Source organism: Thalassophryne amazonica, chromosome 11 (genome assembly GCF_902500255.1).
Source record: "Thalassophryne amazonica chromosome 11, fThaAma1.1, whole genome shotgun sequence".
NCBI classification, from domain to species: Eukaryota; Metazoa; Chordata; class Actinopteri; order Batrachoidiformes; family Batrachoididae; genus Thalassophryne; species Thalassophryne amazonica.
This window is the reverse complement of record NC_047113.1, coordinates 18,862,857-18,883,689: the sequence shown is the minus strand read 5'-3', so window position 1 is coordinate 18,883,689 and position 20,833 is coordinate 18,862,857. Positions and strand designations below refer to the sequence as shown.

The 20,833-nt window shown below is 42.2% G+C and overlaps 1 protein-coding gene across 2 annotated transcripts; it reads right to left on the bottom strand.

Annotated features, from left to right (window-relative positions):
• Window positions 1-672: 672 nt before the first annotated feature.
• zgc:153018 (uncharacterized protein LOC767701 homolog) lies at window positions 673-20,024 on the bottom strand. 2 transcript variants are annotated; one of them, XR_004563429.1, is made up of 5 exons: window positions 19,588-20,024; window positions 14,067-14,204; window positions 9,821-9,899; window positions 7,793-9,703; window positions 673-684 (listed from the first exon to the last, which is right to left on the bottom strand). XR_004563429.1 is itself a non-coding variant. In XM_034181038.1 (4 exons), exons 1-4 carry the CDS (start codon window positions 19,908-19,910, stop codon window positions 9,509-9,511), a joined length of 735 nt encoding a protein of 244 aa, XP_034036929.1. In that variant the 5' UTR covers window positions 19,911-20,024; the 3' UTR covers window positions 7,773-9,508. The 2 variants fall into 2 exon arrangements, 1 of the variants encoding a protein (XP_034036929.1); XM_034181038.1 differs by lacking the exon at window positions 673-684 and having other exon boundaries at window positions 7,773-9,703.
• Between the last annotated feature and the right edge of the window lie 809 nt (window positions 20,025-20,833).

Sequence of the window (20,833 nt, the reverse complement as noted above, 5' to 3'; positions counted from 1 at the left end):
AGTGTGTACAATAAATGGCTGGGTGAAATCTGGAAAGCCGAGCACTGGTGGGTTCATCAGACAGTCAATTAGTTCCTCGAGTGCACTTTGGTGTTTGTCAGTCCACATTATTTGTGTGGATGAGGGCACAACGGGACTTGTCTTCTTTTGCTTTGTGACTTTTGTGGTCAAGTTTTCATTGTCCTTGTCTGCTTTTAACAGTTCATATAGACAGTTTGCTTTTCTGGAAAAGTCCTTTATGTATTGCCTGTAGTATGATAGAAGGCCTAACATCTTTCTGAGCTGACCAACAGTTTGCGGTTTAATGTCCTTGAGTGCTCTTACAGCTTCAAAATCAGCAGGATCAACTTTGCTGCCCTCTGCTGACACTATTCTACCCAAGTAGCGCACTTCAGGTTTACAAATGTCACACTTACTTGACTTAAGTTTAATACCAAAGTCTCTTAGCCACTGGAGGACTTTTCTCACATCCTCCACATGATCTTTGAAAGTTTTGCTGTAGACCAGTGTGTCGTCCAGGTAGGGGATGCATACGTTGTCGCGAAGTCCCTCCAAGCACTCCTCCATACAGTGTTGAAATGCTGCAGGGGCATTCATTAGTCCAAAGGGGATGCGTATCCACTCATACAATCCCCAGGGGGTCACAAAAGCAGTGAGTGGGCAGCTTTCCTCTGACATGAACCCCTGGTGGTATGCTTTTCCCTGATCTAATAGTGAGAACCAGGAGTTACCACCTAAACTGTCCATAATGTCCTGTCCTGGGATGGGCTGGCGGTCTGGATGGGTTTTTCTATTCAAGTCTCTATAATCTATACACAGTCTCAAAGTGCCATCCTTTTTTCTAACGCACACGACTGGTGAGGAGTATGAGGAGTTTGACTTTCTGACCCAGCCTTGTGCGATTAGATCATGCAGGTAACTTTTCATCTCCTGATAGAGGGGGCGTGGTACTGACATATATGTGCGTTTGACAGGCTCATTGTCCTTGAGTGAAATAGTCATTTGCAAGTTTTCAATGCAGCCTATGTCATTGTCTGTTTTAGAGAAAGAGTCACATTCTTCTCTGAGCATCTGCTTAACTATGACCCTCTGTTCTTCACTGAGGTGGCCAAGATGTACAGGAGGATCCCACTTCTCATTAGAGCAAGATGAAGGCTGTGTGCTGGTGGGATTAATTGTAGCTACAGTGGCTTTTTCAAACATCTGGGCAGGTAAAACAGCTGTTATAGTCTGTACCGTTCCAACGAAAGTACGACCTACCAGAACAATGTCGTGGTCAGTGGGGTTAGAGACATCCACAGTTATGACAGGTAAAGTGCCCTTTTTAACTTTGACCAGAGTGTTGAAGAACTCAAGACTGTCTGGCCACTGAGGGTTTAAATCTGGCTCAAATAACATAGTCATGTCTTGTTTAAATGGCTGTGCTGCTACACGGCACTCCACTTGGATATGACTTTGTTTAGGAACAGTAATACAGTCCTTTTTTGTTTTCACTTGAAACTCATCTGCTGTACAGCCTGAATGAAAGCTTTCACCTTGTTACTTTTGAGGCTGGGGAATGCTTTTCTCACTGTACTGAATACTTGAGCTTTTTCAGTCTTATTCAAGATGCATTCAATGACATTGTAACCTATAATGGGGTGCGACAGGTAACGACCTTTCATTACCAACATGGGAATGATCGTTTTCTCAGGTGGTTCTGCCCCAGAAACAAGTTGGAATGTAGTCTCGATCCACCCGAGGTATGGCATGCTGGTCCCATTGGCTGCAGTGAGGCTTAGTTTAGTGGAGTCCATAATCTTGGCAACATCTCTCAGCTTTAGGTGTGGCAAGTAGTCCTCTTTCCATCTCTCGTCAATGATTGACACTTGTGAGCCTGAGTCCCACAAAGCCTGAAGTCGGTGGCCATCCAGGAGACACTCAACCAAACACTGTCTGCCCACCAGAGATGTGACCTTGTGAGGGGTGTTCACCTGGGCTGGTGGCAGTGGGATGTGGACCATCTCATTTTCATTGTTTATTTTAGACTTGTTGCATTGTCTCTTATGTTCAATCCAGTGTTGCTTCTGACATGCTTTAGAACAATAAAATGTCTTTTTACACGCTGAACACCATCTCAAGCTCATGTCTGGATTTTCTTGTTTGCAGTGGGCACATTGTTGGGACATGTTGCTGTGAGCGATGGTTAACACTCGTCCCTCAGTGGTAACCATTGCCTGTTTAAATGTCTCTCTCGAGGTGGTTTTGTGCCTCTGTTTTTGTATCCACCTTGGAAGTGTTCCTCACTCCCACAGAAGAAGCAGTGGGTGCAGCGCTCATTAGCTACGGACTGCTGGCAGGCATGGCACCTCCTTTCTGGACGAGCTGGGTGACCTTGGTAGTGCTGTGGTGGATACTGAGGGGGTGGTGGTCTTTGGCGGGGGCCCTGATAGAAGTGAAACTGCTGCGGGTCCCGGTCATACTGCATAACTGGTGGCTGAGCGTATAACTGAGCACTAGACACTGGCTGTTGTAGTGTCTCTTTAATTTGAGCTATCTCTGCACTGAGACCTTTCAGGGAGGCTACGTCTGTCTTAAGATATGCTAGTTCTGTGACTAGTTCAGGAGGGATTTTAGCTTTAACTTCCTTTACTGAATTTTTAACAGGTCCGGCATCCTCTGACTGAACTGCACTCACACTAGTGGCTGACTGTGAGGCTAAACACCTTTTCTTGTGCTTCCTCTCTGCTTCATTAGCACAAGCTATGTTTAATCTTTCTAGCAGGAGCTCATCGGGAGTATCAGAGTCTAAGAGCAGTGGCTGCATGTCGATCCTGACACTGTCACTCTGAAGGCCTGTCAGTATGGTGTGTAAGCACATACGCTGAACTAGTGCTGGGTCATACTTAAGACCTGACTCTGACTCCTGTGATGCAAATAAGACTTTCTGCTTTAAACCGAGGACACTCATCAGGAAATTCTGGGCAGTCTCTTTAGGGTTCTGTACCTCTGAAGCAAGTTGTTTGTAGAGTTCGGTGGCACTCTCCTCCTGGAAATGAGAGCGAAGAATGTGGCGTAGAGTGGGCAAAGTGAGCTGGGCTTTCCCCACCAGGTAGCTGCGCAGTTGTAGACCTGGCAAGATAGCCCTGATGACAGCATCTACAATGTCAAGCTCCGAGTAGCCTCTGCTCAGTCCATTTTCGATTTGATGGACAAGACTGGAAAATGTCAGTTTATCCTTCTGGCCTGGCTCACCTATTTGGCCTGATATTTTGAAATCTTTGTGCCAATAGGTGCCTGGTTGCTGCTGACTGGGCACACTACTCACAGGGCGGTTACTTGTTTGGGACTGAATATTCGCCACTGTGCTGCTCACTGTATTAACTGTCTCTGTTACCAGTGAAGTAGTAGTTGGCTGGTCTGTTCGCCCCGAGTCTCCTCTTTCATTTACATTTTCTTCAGATAACTCATTTTCAACATTTATTATTTCAGCAATCTTATCCTTCAGTGACAATAGTTCAGACATCCCTTCATCCTCCAATTCTTTCATTTCCTCTCTTTCGATATGCATCTGGATGTGCGTCAGCAGGGACAGGCGTGATTTTGTGTCAGCCTTTATTTTCCCTGCTATACCAAGTCACAGATGGACACTAACTGTTCTTTAGGTAAGGTGTGCACTTCATGCACGATTTGTTATCGTTGCTGTTCCAGCACTGACATCTTGGCAGTAGACAGGAGGAACTTTTGCAGGTACAGGGGAGGCCAAGCTGTGGGGTCTGTGCAGCTCCTGATGATCTCTGGTCGGCCTCAGGATGCGTGGACTGAAACACAGCTGCCAGCTCTCCTTAACAGCAACACCTTCCTCACTGTAGGCTGCGTGGGTGATGTGGGGGATTTAGCAGGCTCAGACTACGATGTACAGGCTGTGGACATCGGACATCTAAGCGGCAATCCCAGCGGTGCCTCCAAATGTCGTACCCCTGAATATGGGGTAATGTGCTGCAGTACTTCTGAAAATATGAGGAAATAATCACGAGAGTTATTTCTGGTTGTTTCTCTCACGCAGAGGTTTATTGCAATGAGGAGAAACCCCGCGAAATCCCTCCAGTGGTGTGGGAAGACATTACAAGTTGCAAAAATAAAGGATCCCAGGATTACTAGACGATTTCCGAGAATGCGGTCACAATTCCTTTGAATAGAATTACAAAACATTTAGAAAAAATTAAGAATAACATACTTTTAACCAACTCTTAACTGTATTTATATTGTTCTGAAGGCTTTTATGTAAATGGATATTTATTACAAACCTTTTTAACGTTTTAAGCACTTTCCTATTTTGAACTATTTCTATTCCCTACTATTTGTAATATGACATCACCTTATGAGTTATCATTGTTTTCCCTACTGTTTTTAATGACATCACCTTATGAGTTATCATTGTTTATTGGCAGAGAGCTAATCACTATTTATTGGTGCTGAGCATAGTTTTTAAAGGTGTGCTAACCTATCACATCACCATGCCTAGTGAGATACTATCAAATTCTGTAAATCTAGGTAATACCTAAATAATGGCACTCACCTCAATAGCAGGGTGTAGTGGCTGGGTTAAGGTATGCTGGGATATGTTTAACCTAATGTCTTCTATTTTCTTCTCGAAGTAATCCAAGAAATCTTGTGCTGTAAAAGGAGACCGAACTACAGGTGGCTGTCCATGAATAAGTGTTGCCATGTGTCAAACAAGAACTTTGAGTTATGCTTGTTTTTGTTGATCAAATCAGAGTAATAGACCCGCTTTGTAGCCAGTAGTGCATGCTTATAGTCTAAGATAGCATCACACCACACAAAGTGGAATACTTCTAATTTTGTACTACACCATTTCCGTTCTAGACCTCTAGCCTTATGCTTGAGGTCACACAGATAATCATTGAATCAAGGTGACTGTGTTTTTTTTTGGGGGGGGGGGGGGGAGATTTTAATAAAGGTGGCGCAATCATGTCGAGTATAGTTCTGGGGGCTGAGTTTAAACTATCTACAAGACTGTCTACTGATTGGGCATTTTCCAAACGTGAAGCTAAGATATCAGGCAGTCTAGCTTTGAGTTCAGTCGTTGTTGAGGAGTTGATGTGTCACCGCAGTGATAAATTAGGTTATTGTTGTTCCACTAAACACAGCAGCAAAACTGTAAATCTAATAAGTGAGTGATCAGAGACCACTGATGCAAGAGGCAAGATGTGAGTATTTGTGATAGCAATACCACGTGTGAGAACCAAATCCAGGGTATTTACTCTAATGTGTGTTGAGTCCCGAATGCATTGCTGAAAATCTAATGCATCCACAATTTCCATAAATGATTTTCAGAGGGGATCAGAAGGCTTATTTATATGAATGTTAAAGTCACCAATGATCAATCAATCAATCAATCAATTTTTTTATATAATGATCAGAATGTTATCTGCACTAGTTAACAAGTTAGAGATTAATGCACCAAATTCATTTAAGAATTCAGAGTATGGGCCAGGGGGCCTATATACAGTGACAAAGTAATATGGCTGATTTTTCTTTTTCTGACCTTGGGGTAGTTTAAAGTAGCATATATAAGATGCCTGGAAGTAGGTTTAAGTGAGACATTCCACGCGAGTTGTAGGTAGCAGACACGAAATATTTGATATTGCTGGAACAGCCAACGGGCCATCCTCAATTTCAACGTCATCCAATGTAGTGATGGGTATTACATTTGCAAACCATATCTCTCTATGATTTTTATGGACACGTCTACAGAAACAGGCCACAGTCTCAACTTGATGAAAATTAGTTCAGTATTTATAGTTTTGCTGTAATCGAAAGATATGTTACACTTACTTATTTACATACATAATTCCCCGTTTTGGAATGTACTCAACAAAAATATAAACGCAACACTTTTGGTTTTGCTCCCATTTTGTATGAGATGAACTCAAAGATCTAAAACTTTTTCCACATACACAATATCACCATTTCCCTCAAATATTGTTCACAAACCAGTCGAAATCTGTGATAATGAGCACTTCTCCTTTGCTGAGATAATCCATCCCACCTCACAGGTGTGCCATATCAGGATGCTGATTAGACACCATGATTAGGGCACAGGTGTGCCTTAGACTGCCCACAATAAAAGGCCACTCTGAAAGGTGCAGTTTTGTTTTATTGGGGGGGGGAGGATACCAGTCAGTATCTGGTGTGACCACCATTTGCCTCATGCAGTGCAACACATCTCCTTCGCATCATCCGTGAAGAGAACACCTCTCCAACGTGCCAAACGCCAGCGAATGTGAGCATTTGCCCACTCAAGTCGGTTACGACGACGAACTGGAGTCAGGTCGAGACCCCGATGAGGACGACGAGCATGCAGATGAGCTTCCCTGAGACGGTTTCTGACAGTTTGTGCAAAAATTCTTTGGTTATGCAAAGCGATTGTTCCAGCAGCTGTCCAAGTGGCTGGTCTCAGACGATCTTGGAGGTGAACATGCTGGATGTGGAGGTCCTGGGCTGGTGTGGTTACACGTGGTCTGCGGTTGTGAGGCTGGTTGGATGTACTGCCAAATTCTCTGAAACGCCTTTGGAGACGGCTTATGGTAGAGAAATGAACATTCAATACACGAGCAACAGCTCTGGTTGACATTCCTGCTGTCAGCATGCCAATTGCACGCTCCCTCAAATCTTGTGACATCTGTGGCATTGTGCTGTGTGATAAAACTGCACCTTTCAGAGTGGCCTTTTATTGTGGGCAGTCTAAGGCACACCTGTGCACTAATCATGGTGTCTAATCAGCATCTTGATATGGCACACCTGTGAGGTGGGATGGATTATCTCAGCAAAGGAGAAGTGCTATCACAGATTTAGACTGGTTTGTGAACAATATTTGAGAGAAATGGTGATATTGTGTATGTGGAAAAAGTTTTAGATCTTTGAGTTCATCTCATACAAAATGGGAGCAAAACCAAAAGTGTTGCGTTTATATTTTTGTTGAGTATATGTTCTACGTTAGAATAACTATTTACTTTTTAGTGCACAAACTTAATACATTTCAGGTAACCACATCAGTTTCTTTTTGAGTTTTGTTAACTTGTTCAGATTTAGTTTGTAGTGATAAAAGCTCAAAGTCAAGAAAGGAGAATGGAGTAAAAAGTGATATGAATGGATGTAGCTGTAGAGGCATTGTTTCCCACGTTGCCGCCAGTGGGCCAGACGCCATTGTGTGCGGGGAGTCACTCAGTCACCTTTGTGAGTGAGATTACGTCAGTTGTACTGCGCCGATTGTCACCAAACTTGGTATATGCATTTTGCAGACACCACAAAAACCTTAAGCATTGGCTTTGGGGACAAAAGGTCAAGGTCGCTTGAATGTACTTTATAAAAATATTGTGAATGCAATAACTTATTTTTTTAACTGCCTGAATGTCATCAAACGTGGTATGTGTGTTAGGTATATTGACCCCAAGAAGCCTCTTGGTTTGGGGGTCAAAAGGTCAAAGGTCATGGTCACTAAATCGTACTTTGTAAAATTCTCATGAGTACAATAGCTTCTTTCCTAATTGTCTGATTGACATGAAACTTGCTATTGTATTAGGCATGGTGACCCTAAGAAACTTCACTGAAAATCATTGAACTATACTTTGTAAAAGCCTTCTGCAGAAAAGCGTCACTTGTGGTAAGATTATCAACGTTTGCTCAAAGCAACATGAATTAGTGCAGACTATGCACTTTTTCACCTTTTTTTGTGTGAAATAAAGCAGCACTCATTCATAGCTGGAACATTTTATTTGACAAACAGTACAACTGCAAAAACAGATATTACTTATTAACATTAACAGGTAGAAGAGGAAGCCACCAACATCACTTATGATACAAAATCATCAAAACAAAAATCAACTTGTTTTTAGGAAGCAATAACATCTTGTCTCCCTTCAATTTCTGATTTCTTGTTCCGTTATCTGTGCGTCATTACAGCCACTTGGGTCAAACATAACAGGCAAAAAAAAAAGTTTGGGAACAACTTAGGATCATCTGGATTAAAAACCCAGCAAAGTTGTCTTTGTTTTCCCCTCCAGTGACCCTGCGTGCTCTGCACAAATCTTTCTCAGTGTGTAAACCACGAGTGTAAGCTCCAGTTATCCACTTTAAAGTGGATATTGGCTCAAAACACTTCGTGGAGAAGATCCGACTGCTTCACAGCGGCACTCTAAGCGGCTGTATCCACACAGGCAGCATCATGAAGAACAGGAAGAAGGGACGCAGGGCTTTCATTTCATCATCAAATTCATGCTCACACAGTGAGGCCATTTCACATGTAAGGTGACTCAGTCATGTACGCGCCACATGCTACGCAAAAAATAAATAAACACATCAACAAAAAATAATAATCAAATAAAATAAATCCTCTCTGAATGTTATACTCAGGATGGTAAACAAACATTCTCTCAGATAAACAGGTTTTGTGAGTAACTGCTTCAGTCATGCATTCTGAATACAGTATATTCCAAACAGACACCAGTTATGTGCACACTTCATAACACACTGTGCAAATATTTCAGGCACATATGATAATGTCATGTGAGGGCGCTTTCAAAAATAAGGTGAAGAATAATTTTTCCTTGTCACCGAACAATAAAACACAAACAGAAAATAAACTGGAATCAAATCAACATAGCAGAAGAGTTCAGACAGCACATCTGGAAACATCTGTCCGCCTGTAACACAGCTGTTATCTGCTCACTCTTATTAAGTGTCAGTTTTTTATGTATGTAAACTTTTAATCGCATCATCTTTCAAGCATTCTAGTGGTACCACTTGAAAACAAGGGTACAATAATTAATGGAGTAATGAGCATTAACGAACAGCGAATTAAAAATGAAGTGGAGTTGTGGCACGTTTATGTATGTAATAAATGCTAAAAACAAACAAACAAAAAAAAAAACCTGAAGTGTGTTTCAATAATAATTTATTAAGGATGTTGATGTTCATTCATACATTATTTAATATTTTATAGGTACTCAACATCATTAATAAATGGTCTGTGAACACAGTTAATACCTAATTAATTATTAGTTAAAGCTTTTTAAGTGATGTTAATTAATGCAAAGTGTTACGTTTTCATTTTACCACTTTTTTTTTGCCACACATGCTGAAAATATTTGACTTGCAGTGTGCACTAACAGTTTCTTTCAAACAGTGCCAGTCAAATTATGACTTCTGAAGACCTCTGATATTATTACATTACTGAAGACATCAGCAGAAACTCTGCTGATGTTAGTGTTTGTTGACCAGGAGAAAGAATTTGGGAAATTTTGGAGGATTGGATGATTCCAGGCAACCAGGAAAGACAGTGTGGGGTAAGACATGACGGCTAAATTTGGCCGCAGTGTTTTTAAGTTTGTTAAAGAAAGCAAACTAAACGATGATGTCCATGCAGAACTAAGAATGGACTGGATTACACTTCATGACCGTCTTAAAAATGGAAGTGTCGCTGCTTATGTCTCTGCTCCTCTCACTGTTAAACGAAGACTGTGGGTGTTGCAGGAGGGTGTGGAGGTGACTGGGAGCACTCAGACGGACTGTGCGCCAGCAGACGCTCTTTCTCTCGAAGAAGGCAAGGCCCGCTGATGTTCTGGCTGTGGGAGTGGAAGAGCCGCAGGAAGGCCAGTACAGACTGAGTCAGCCACAGAGCCGTCACGCACCACAGAGATGCCTGAGCACAGAGACCTCGACTAAACCACGGCTGCCATGACAGACTGAACAGAGACTGAGCACAACTGAAGCATACGGGCTGTGACACTTGCGCATGTGTGTATTTGTGAACTCATACCTGTGCCAGATTGAGTTCAGTGTAGAAGGATGAGGTGTCCACGTCCAGGTAAAGAGGGACAGACTGAGACTCTGCACAGCTGAACACAAACAAACAGGAGAAATGATGCACATGTCACAAATATCAATCACATGTAAGAATGTATTCCATACATCAGCTCTGCCTTTTCATCAGTACATCATACGAGGTCTATTAGAAAAGTATCCGACCTTATTATGTTTTAAAAAAAACCATATGGATTTGAATCACGTGTGATTGCATCAGACAAGCTTGAACCCTCGTGCGCATGAGTGAGTTTTTTCATGCCTGTCGGTTGCGTCTTTCGCCTGTGAGCAGGCTTTGAGTGAGGTGTGGTTCACCCTCTCGGCGGATTTTTTATTGCGAATAAATGTCTGAACAATTTGGATCTTTGCTGCATCAATTTTTTTCCAGAAACTGTGAGAGACCTCCAGGTGGACACCGTTTGAAAAATTAATATGGCTTTCAGGGACGATTTTATGGGGATTAAACAGATTACGGAGTGTTACTGCCGCTTTAAGGATTACCCACAACTCCTGAGAGCACAGCGCGCTCCCAGCCCCCATCGACAGGCTGACACCCCGCTGGAACAACCAGATCATTTCCAACGTGAAGGCTTTGTTGATCCAGGACCTCGTCTGACTTTCACAAAAAGGCAGAAGATGTGGACATCAGCACTTTTTCGGTACATTCCACCGTTATAGTTTTTTTTTCATGGAAAGAAAAGCGGAGGGACGCGCCACGGAGCCGTTCATTACGCGGCACAAAACCACCTCGGTGTTGGTCTCACAGGACAGCTTTCAGGTGGATTTCAGACGGATTCCGGTTGCTTTCCAGTCGTGTGAATATCCGATTGTGATTGTGCATGAGCTGGACATGCCCCAACATGTCCTGTGAGGCTTCATCACGGCGTTGCTTTGCGCCATGCGGCTCCACCGCGACGCGCGGAACTCCTCCCCACATCTGTCTTAATGTGCCGATAAAGTGCTGATGTCCACGTCTTTTCACAATTCCTGTGCTAGTCAGATGACATACCGGATCAAGACAGCGTCCAGTTTAAAAATGAACGACACATTTCACTGTTACAGGAGTTTTTGTCATGGAAAGAGAAGCGGCTCCACCGCGCGTCATGGTGCAGCCGCTCGGCGCAAAGCAACGCCTGTGATGAAGCCTCACGGGACATGTTCTGGCATGTCTAGCTCATGACGCTCATGACGCAATCACACGTGATTCAAATCCATATGGTTTCAAAAAAAAATAATAAGGTCGGATACTTTTCTAATAGACCTCGTACATGGATCAGTTGTATCAATGCCATCTTGTTGGTATTAGGTTTAAAACAAGCTCGACAATACAGTTTGATATTGTGCATTTAAAATCAATGGCAAAATCAATGTCATCTGGCATCAAACTGTGCCAAATCAAAATGCGGAGCATTATTGGATACACTGCATTGAGAAGCCAATAGGGGATTTTCAAGTTGCGATAGAGCAGTGCCTACGTGCATGTGTGATGACATCACAACTCTGTCTGGTCAGGAAGACGCGGTTTTGTTCAACAACAAGAACTGTCAAGAAACTTTCTCGTGTCTGGTTGGAGTTATGTGGAGGTAGGAATCGCCTTTTGAATGCTTGAATAACGATGTTAGTCACACAAAGAAATCAAATAATAGTGAAAACATGTTCATTGCACCAAGAATGTTGGTATTTTGGTCGTTGAACTTTCCTAGCAACCGGTCACATGGCACTAACGAAGGACACCAAAGCCAAAAATGAAACAAGAAATCTGGACCTATGTTAACATCATTTAACTGACGTCCAGCTTTGATCGGTCAGCTGCTCCATAAGGTGTCATAACATCCGATCGGTTAGTCGCTCCGTGAGGCATCATGACAGCTGATCGGTTAGTCGCTCCGTGAGGCATCATGACATCCGATCGGTCAGTCGCTCCGTGAGGCATCATAACATCCGATCTGTTAGTCGCTCCATGAGGCATCATGACATCCTGTCGGTCAGTCGCTCCGTGAGGCATCATAACTTCCGATCGGTCAGTTGCTCCGTGAGGCATCATAACTTCCGATCGGTCAGTCACTCTGTGAGGCGACACCAAACACGAGAGTGAGAGGATCCCTAACCATAAGTCTTGGTTTCTAGATGGTGGTGCAACATGAAAATTGTCCACTGAAAGCCAAAGCCTGTATCACACACTTTTTATTTTATTTCCTGCAACAATGTGTTTATTTTTATGCAGCAGTCCATAATTCATCTGTAACAGTAGAACTGTGAAGACAAACTCAGCAAACGGTTGATCCTCCAGTTGTGCCAACTCTACCATCTGTATCCATCTACAGTACATTCCCATCCAAAGGTGTCGTCTTTGAGATGCTTCTGACATATTTTATTACTCGATGGCCAATACGCCCAGGACGGGGATACACTCCCTCACCTCTCATTTTTTAAATCCTATAATGGGACAGCCTGCTGGGACAGCCCCAACCAGTCCCAGCAGAAGACTGCCCCTCCCTGAGCCTGGTTCTGCTGGAGGTTTCTTCCTGTTGCCAAGTGCTTGCTCACAGGGGGGTCGTTTTGACCGTTGGGGTTTTTCCGTAATTATTGTATGGCCTTGCCTTACAATATAAAGCGCCTTGGGGCAACTGTTTGTTGTGATTTGGCGCTATATAAATAAAATTGATTTGATAATCATGTTAAAAAGTTGTGAAATTTGTTGCACTTACTGGTGAATAGTCCTGTCATTTTTTTCAGAGTTCAGACAGAGCTACCAAAAGGTCCAATTTGCAGGTGTGCTTACACATGCAACCTTTGTATCGTATGACCAATTATCAAAAATCAAGTACTGCTGGACTGCTGGATAAAGACCAGCTCAATTCACCCAATGCCATCCATTTTTTACATTGGCATGTTTGCTGCCATATTGGATTGTATAGAAAAGTCTAAAAACATATTCACAGGCCAGACATTTTGTCCACTCTTCACAGAAATTGCCACAGTTGATCTTCAGACTGAGCCTCACAATGGTATCCTTTTTGTTTCTTGACCTTTATGCCTACGGTTAGTGTGAGGCTTATAGTTATCAATAACTAAACCCCTTAACACCTATTGTCGCATATATGCTACAATATTTGACTCAAATATGCAACATACCAAATTGACCAGTATGCCTGTTGTCGCAAATTTGCAACATACCATTATTATTATTATAACATTATAACATAAATTATTACCAAAATTACTATTTATTTTTTGTGCAAAAGTGTAATTAATAATCTCAACATTATTTACCATCTACTTAAAGGCAAAAACACACACAAAACATTTTTTTATATATAGCTATATAAATTCAGGCGTGGCAGCACGGTGGCTTAGTGGTTAGCACTGTTGCCTCACAGCAAGAAGGTCATGGGTTCAATTCCCGTGGCCTTTCTGTGTGGAGTTTGCATGTTCTCCCCGTGTTTGCGTGGGTTTCCTCCGGGTGCTCCGGTTTCCTCCCACATCCAAAGACATGCGGGTTAGGTGGACTGGAATCTTTAAAATTGTCCTTAGGTGTGCATGTGGGTGTGTCTGTTTGTTTGTCTATTTGTGGCCCTGCGACAGACTGGCATCCTGTCCTGGGTGTACCCAGCCTCACGCCCTATGACTGCTGGGATAGGCTCCAGTCCCCCGTGACCCTTAATTGGACTGAGCGGTAGAAGATGGATGGATGGAAATTCAGGCGTTAAGGGGTTAAGTGGAATTCCAGACTTTAACATGCATTTGTGCAACACAGAAAGAAAAAAATCCTCACACATACGGTGCATCCAGAAAGTATTCACAGTGCATCACTTTTTCCACATTTTGGTATTTTACAGCCTTATTCCAAAATGTTTGGAATCCTTTTTTCCCCACAAAATTCTACACACAATACCCCATAATGACAATGTGAAAAAAGTTTTTTTTTTTTAGTTCCCCCCCCCGGTCTGATGAGACAATGATTGAAGTCGTTGGCAGGAAAATATTAATTTACTCAATTTTGGAATAAGGTTATAACATAACAAAATATGGAAAAATTAACGCACTGTACTTTCCAGATGCACTGTATCACCACAAACAGAGATGGCCGACTTCTGCAGATAACAGCAAGAAAATGTCAAAAGTGCCATGATGGCGATGTGTCAAAGCCACATCATGCTGGCTGTGATCTGTGTTTATACACAAACAGCACTGTGACATACCTGTACGGCCGCTTATTATTATCAGTCACAGTGTCACACCAGGAGACCAGGCCGAGAGACAAGATGACGCTGGCCCCTCCAGACAGGAAGAGCACACACACACTCAGCAGGACAGTCAGGAAGGATGAAAAGAGGGTACTGTGCAGAAACACAACAGACATAAAGAAACCAAATACCATATTCCGAGTGCAAAGTGCACAGCAAAAAGTGACTATAGACCCATCTTAAGTTCATCCTATGACACAGACAAAGCAGTAATTTATATTTTCAGCAAATTAAAAAATTTGTCACAACTCATGCTTTGCAGTTTGAAATCTAACTCCATCAATATTAAATATTTTGAATAGTTTATCACTGATTTTCCCCACCAAGTACGAGGGATGGAAACTGATACATTTTATCATTACAGATGCTGTTATTGATTCTGCTTATTGGTCCAATTCTTAATAAATTCCCTTATTCCTGAACAAGTTTGTGTGTGAAAAACACAGTCCTTCACAGGTTTTCAGTAATAATGCACCTGTTTCCCTTGATGCTTGATGCAGATTTTGATGTCATGATGCCAGATGTGAAATCATGACACGTACAGTAGTGTTCATAATAATAGTAGTGCTATGTGACTAAAAAGATTAATCCAGGTTTTGAGTATATTTCTTATTGTTACATGGGAAACAGGGTACCAGTAGATTCAGTAGATTCTCACAAATCCAACAAGACCAAGCATTCATGATATGCACATTCTTAAGGCTATGAAATTGGGCTATTAGTACAAAAAAGTAGAAAAGGGGGTGTTCACAATAATAGTAGCATCTGCTGTTGATGCTACAAACTCAAAACTATTATGTTCAAACTGCTTTTTTAGCAATCCTGTGAATCACTAAACTAGTATTTAGTTGTATAACCACAGTTTCATGATTTCTTCACATCTGCGAGGCATTCATTTTGTTGGTTTGGAACCAAGATTTTGCTTGTTTACTAGTGTGCTTGGGGTCATTGTCTTGTTGAAACACCCATTTCAAGGGCATGTCCTCTTCAGCATAAGGCAACATGACCTCTTCAAGTATTTTGACATATCCAAACTGATCGATGATACCTGGTATGTGATATATAGGCCCAACACCATAGTAGGAGAAACATGCCCATATCATGATGCTTGCACCACCATGCTTCACTGTCTTCACTGTGAACTGTGGCTTGAATTCAGAGTTTGGGGGTTGTCTCACAAACTGTCTGCGGCCCTTGGACCCAAAAAGAACAATTTTACTCTCATCAGTCCACAAAATATTCCTCCATTTCTCTTTAGGCCAGTTGATGTGTTCTTTGACAAATTGTAACCTCTTCTGCACATGACTTTTATTTAACAGAGGGACTTTGTGGGGGATTCTTGCAAATAAATTAGCCCCCTTGTCTACTTTTTTTTTTTTTAGTAATAGCCCAATTTCATAGCCTTAAGAGTGTGCATATCATGAATGCTTGGTCTTGTTGGATTTGTGAGAATCTACTGAATCTACTGGAACCTTGTTTCCCATGTAACAATAAGAAATATACTCAAAACCTGGATTAATCTTTTTAGTAGCACTACTATTATTCTGAACACTACTGTATGTTTTTGCGACACAGAGGTGTCAGAATAACATGCCGGTGTCGCCGACCGAATGGTCCCCCCCTAAAAATCGGTCCGCCTTGCCTTCACCGCACATGCTTCATTAGCTGCGGTTCACCGATTATCTTGTCGTTTCTGCTAAGACTGAACTCCAGTCATCATCTATCTCAGCGACTGATATCTGAAGCTTTTGTTCAGCAATCATTTCCACATAATTTCAGAATTATTTCATCATAAAAGACAGAGGAAGTGATCAGAGCGCCGCAGCTACACGAGCTGCTACCTGATGCGTTCACTGCGGGTTGGTCATTTCAAAGTGTCACGGAGTATCACCCTGAGTCTGCTTGAAATGGCCTCGTTTCTGCTTAAAACTGACTTTAGAATGATTTGAGAGGTTTTATCTTGTCATCTGATGGCTAACAATCCTATTAATCCATTTGATCACTTTGGGTGTAGAGAGTCCGTCTCAGATGAGCTGCTATGGTCCGAAATGACGCATGCGTAGTAGAGGCAGGTCGGACCAATTTTTAGGGGCAGACCGTTCGGTCTGTGACACCAGCATTGATAGGCCTAATTGATAACATCTGAAGCATGTGATTCAGATAGATTTAAAAATTTGGAACCCGCTCTCAATTCCCATTCCCACCCAGTACAGCTCTGAGCTCCAGCAAGAGGAGAACCTCCCAGAAGGACAACCATCTTTGCAGCAATCCACCAATCAGGTCTGTATGGTAGAGTGGCCAGACAGAAGCCACTAAAAAAAAAAAAAAACCAAAAAAAAAAACACGGCAGCCTGCCTGGAGTTTGCCAAAAGGCACCTGAAGGACTCTTAGATCATGAGAAACAAAATTCTCTGGTCTGATGAGACAAAGATTGAACTCTTTTGTGTGAACGCCAGGTGTCATGTTTGGAAGAAACCAGGAATCATCCCAAGAGTGAAGCATGGCGGTGGAAGCATCATGCTGTGGAGATGTTTGTCAGTGGCAGGAACTGGGAGACTAGTCAGAATTGAGGGAAAGCTGAATGTCAGTGGCAGGAACTGGGAGACTAGTCAGAATTGAGGGAAAGATGAATGTAGCAATGTACAGAGACATCCTGGGTGAAAACCTGCTCCAGAGCGCTCTTGACCTCAGACTCGGGTGACAGTTAATCTTTCAGCAGGACAATGACACTAAGCACACAGCCAAGATATCAAAGGAAGTGGCTTCAGGACAACTCTGTGAATATCCTTGAGTGGCCCAGTCAGAGCCCAGACCTGAATCTAATTGAACATCTCTGGAGAGATCTGAAAATGGCTGTGCACCAACACTCACCATCCAATCTGATGGAGCTTGAGAGGTGCTGCAAAAAGAAATGGGCAAAACTGGCCAAAGATAGGTGCACCAAGCTTGTGGAATCATATTCAAGAAGACTTGAGGCTGTAATTCCTGCCAAAGGTGCATCAACAAAGTATTGAGCAAAGGCTGTGAACACTTACGTGCATGTGATTTCTTAGTTTGTTATTTTTAATAGTACGTCCCTTCAGCTGCTCCCTTGTTTGCACTCGGGGTCACCACAGCAAATCCAAGGTGGATCTGCATGTTGAATTGGCACAGGTTTTACGCCGGATGCCCTTCCTGACGCAACTCCACATTACTTGGAGAAATGTGGCAGGGGTGGGATTTGAACCCGGAACCTTCTGAACTGAAACCAAGCGCATTAACCACTTGGCCACCACCCCTGATAGTTTGTTAATAAATTTGGAAAAAAAAAAGTTTTAAAAATTTCATGTTGTCATTATGGGGTATTGTGAGTAGAACTTTGAGGGAAAAAATTAATTTACTGGATCTTTGAATAAGGCTGTAACATAAAAAAATGTGGGAAAAGTGCTGTGAATACTTTCCAGATGGATAGTGTGTGCAGTCTGATTTTCTGTCTCACTTCATCTTCCATCCCAGTGACATCACAAGTCTTAATTATGACTTTTTATTACAGCCCAGTGCCACTTCTATTCAATTTTTAGAAATGTTTCAAAAATATTAAATGAAATGAAAAACGTATAAGCATTTCAACATAAAAATGCATATTGTACATGTATTTAATACTGAAAATCAAAAATGTATTTTCTCCCTACAATATAATTCAAATCAAGCGTACTTTATATTCATGTCACTATAAATGTGGTTACAGTTATCCACATTACCAATTAATGTGTTGTGTCAGAACATACAACCCCTGGCAATAATTATGGAATCACTGACCTCAGAGGATGTTCATTCAGTTGTTTAATTTTGTAGAAAAAAAACAGATCACAGACATGACACAAAACTAAAGTCATTTCAAATGGCAACTTTCTGGATTTAAGAAACACTATAAGAAATCAGGAAAAAAAAAATTGTGGCAGTCAGTAACGGTTACTTTTTTAGACCATGCAGAGGGAAAAAAAATATGGACTCACTCAATTCTGAGGAATAAATTATGGAATCACCCTGTAAATTTTCATCCCCAAAACTAACACCTGCATCAAATCAGATCTGCTCATTAGTCTGCATCTAAAAAGGGGTGATCACAGCTTGGAGAGCTGTTGCACCAAGTGGACTGACATGAATCATGGCTCCAACATGAGAGATGTCAATTGAAACAGAGGATTATCAAACTCTTAAAAGAGGGTAAATCATCACGCAATGTTGCAAAAGATGTTGGTTGTTCACAGTCAGCTGTGTCTAAACTCTGGACCAAATACAAACAACATGGGAAGATTGTTAAAGGCAAACATACTGGTAGACCAATGAAGATATCAAAGCGTCAAGACAGAAAACTTAAAGCAATATGTCTCAAAAATCAAAAAATGTACAACAAAATAAATGAGGAACGAATGGGAGGAAACTGGAGTCAACGTCCTTGACCGAACTGTAAGAAACCGCCTAAAGGAAATGGGATTTACATACAGAAAAGCTAAACGAAAGCCATCATTCACACCTAAACAGAAAAAAAACAAGGTTACAATGGGCTAAGGAAACGCAATCGTGGACTGTGGATGACTGGATGAAAGTCATATTCAGTGATCAATCTCGAATCTGCATTGGGCAAGGTGATGATGCTGGAACTTTTGCTTGGTGCCGTTCCAATGAGATTTATAAAAATGACTGCCTGAAGAGAACATGTAAATTTCTACAGTCACTGATGATATGGGGCTGCATGTCAAGTAAAGGCACTGGGGAGATGACTGTCATTACATCATCAATAAATGCACAAGTTTACGTTGATATTTTGGACACTTTTCTTATCCCATCAATTGAAAGGATGTTTGGGGATGATGAAATCATTTTTCAAGATGATAACGCATCTTGCCATAGAGCAAAAACTGTGAAAACATTCCTTGCAAAAAGACACATAGGGTCAATGTCATGGCCTGCAAATAGTCCAGATCTTAATCCAATTGAAAATCTTTGGTGGAAGTTGAAGAAAATGGTCCATGACAGGGCTCCAACCTGCAAAGCTGATCTGGCAACAGCAATCAGAGAAAGTTGGAGCCAGATTGATGAAGAGTACTGTTTGTCACTCATTAAGTCCATGCCTCAGAGACTGCAAGCTGTTATAAAAGCCAGAGGTGGTGCAACAAAATACTAGTGATGTGTTGGAGCGTTCTTTTGTTTTTCATGATTCCATCATTTTTTCCTCAGAATTGAGTGATTCCATATTTTTTTCCCTCTGCTTGGTCTAAAAAAGTAACCGTTACTCACTGCCACAATTTTTTTCCTGATTTGTTATAGTGTTTCTTAAAGCCAGAAAGTTGCCATTTGAAATGACTTTAGTTTTGTGTCATGTCTGCGACCTGCTTTTTTTCTGGACTAGGACATGACTTGCAACTTGCTTCAATTCACATTTGTATAAATGTGTGCCGCATCACCGTTAACTGTGACGCCATAAAGCACTTACTCGTCATGTCGTCCGTACAGGTAGAAGAAACACCTCCAGCTCTGAGCGGCTCCGTACAGCACCGTGAAAATACCCACGAACGTGGCCAGCTGGCAGGCTTCAGGTGGGCCCCACTGCTGCACCACGAGCTGAGAAACCTCTCCCGGTGCTCCCGCCTCCTCGTCCCGGTTCTCAGTCCTCCAGTAGCCCGCGGAGAAGAGCGCACAGCGGCCTTTGAAGGCGGAGCCGCTGAGAGCCATCGGGACGACCACCAGTAATCCCGCCGCGATGGAGAGGGCGTGAGCGGCACAGTGAGCCAGCAGCAGCCGCCGGTCCAGCTCCATGGCGTCAGCCAAAAAACATCAGCTAAAACCTCAAAACACTGACTTTAAGAAAACGTCCCAAATGACCGCTAAATCCCCGCTTGTGTACCAGATATCGGTTTCCGATGGTGGGTTTTTATTTATTTATTTTTTAAGAAATAAGGGCGTGGTCGAACCGCTGCTCTACATTCTGACTGACCGTGAACGCCTCTCCTCAGAGAGAAGAAGAGCAACAGAGGTCTCACTCTGTGGCATGAGTTGGAATCGAACCTTGGTTCACATGTTGACAGCCCAACTCTTTATCACACTGATGTGTCCATGCTGTACACAGCATTTAACACATTTTTGACAGACAGAACAACTACACAAAATGTGCTAAAAAGAAAGAGAAAGACCACAGTACTGGATTGACGTCTACACCTGATTTTGTAGATGATAGTATATTCATATATAACCCAAACTCTTCCCTCTACAGGGAGTAAGGAAATATTCTGAGAATCCCCAGTGACATTATGGTAAACCCCAGCAACAAAAACTAATACAGCTGCTCTTTTTAATGAATCCCGTGTAGCTACAAGAATGAAAATGTGCACATTTCATGACACAAAAATACTATGTATCATCGTAATGTCTTCATAAAATCTAAAATAGCTCAAAATCCAAAGTAACTATTTTATTTTTGCACTTATTACTTTTTTTGAGAGAGAGAGAAAGAATGGGGATTGTTGGAGAAAATGCTGGAAATCTGTCTTCATCCATCATCTTTCCCCGGATGTTGAGTCACAATCTGTCAGGTGTAATAATGTAAAAATGTGATGGGAGGAAGAGGCTTCAAGTTATTATATCGCTAAAAAAGCTACATAGTACAAAGTTATCTATGATCATAGTCGTAGGAGGTGGGGGGCAGGGGGGGCAGGGGGGGCAATCCCCCCCCCTCACCCCGG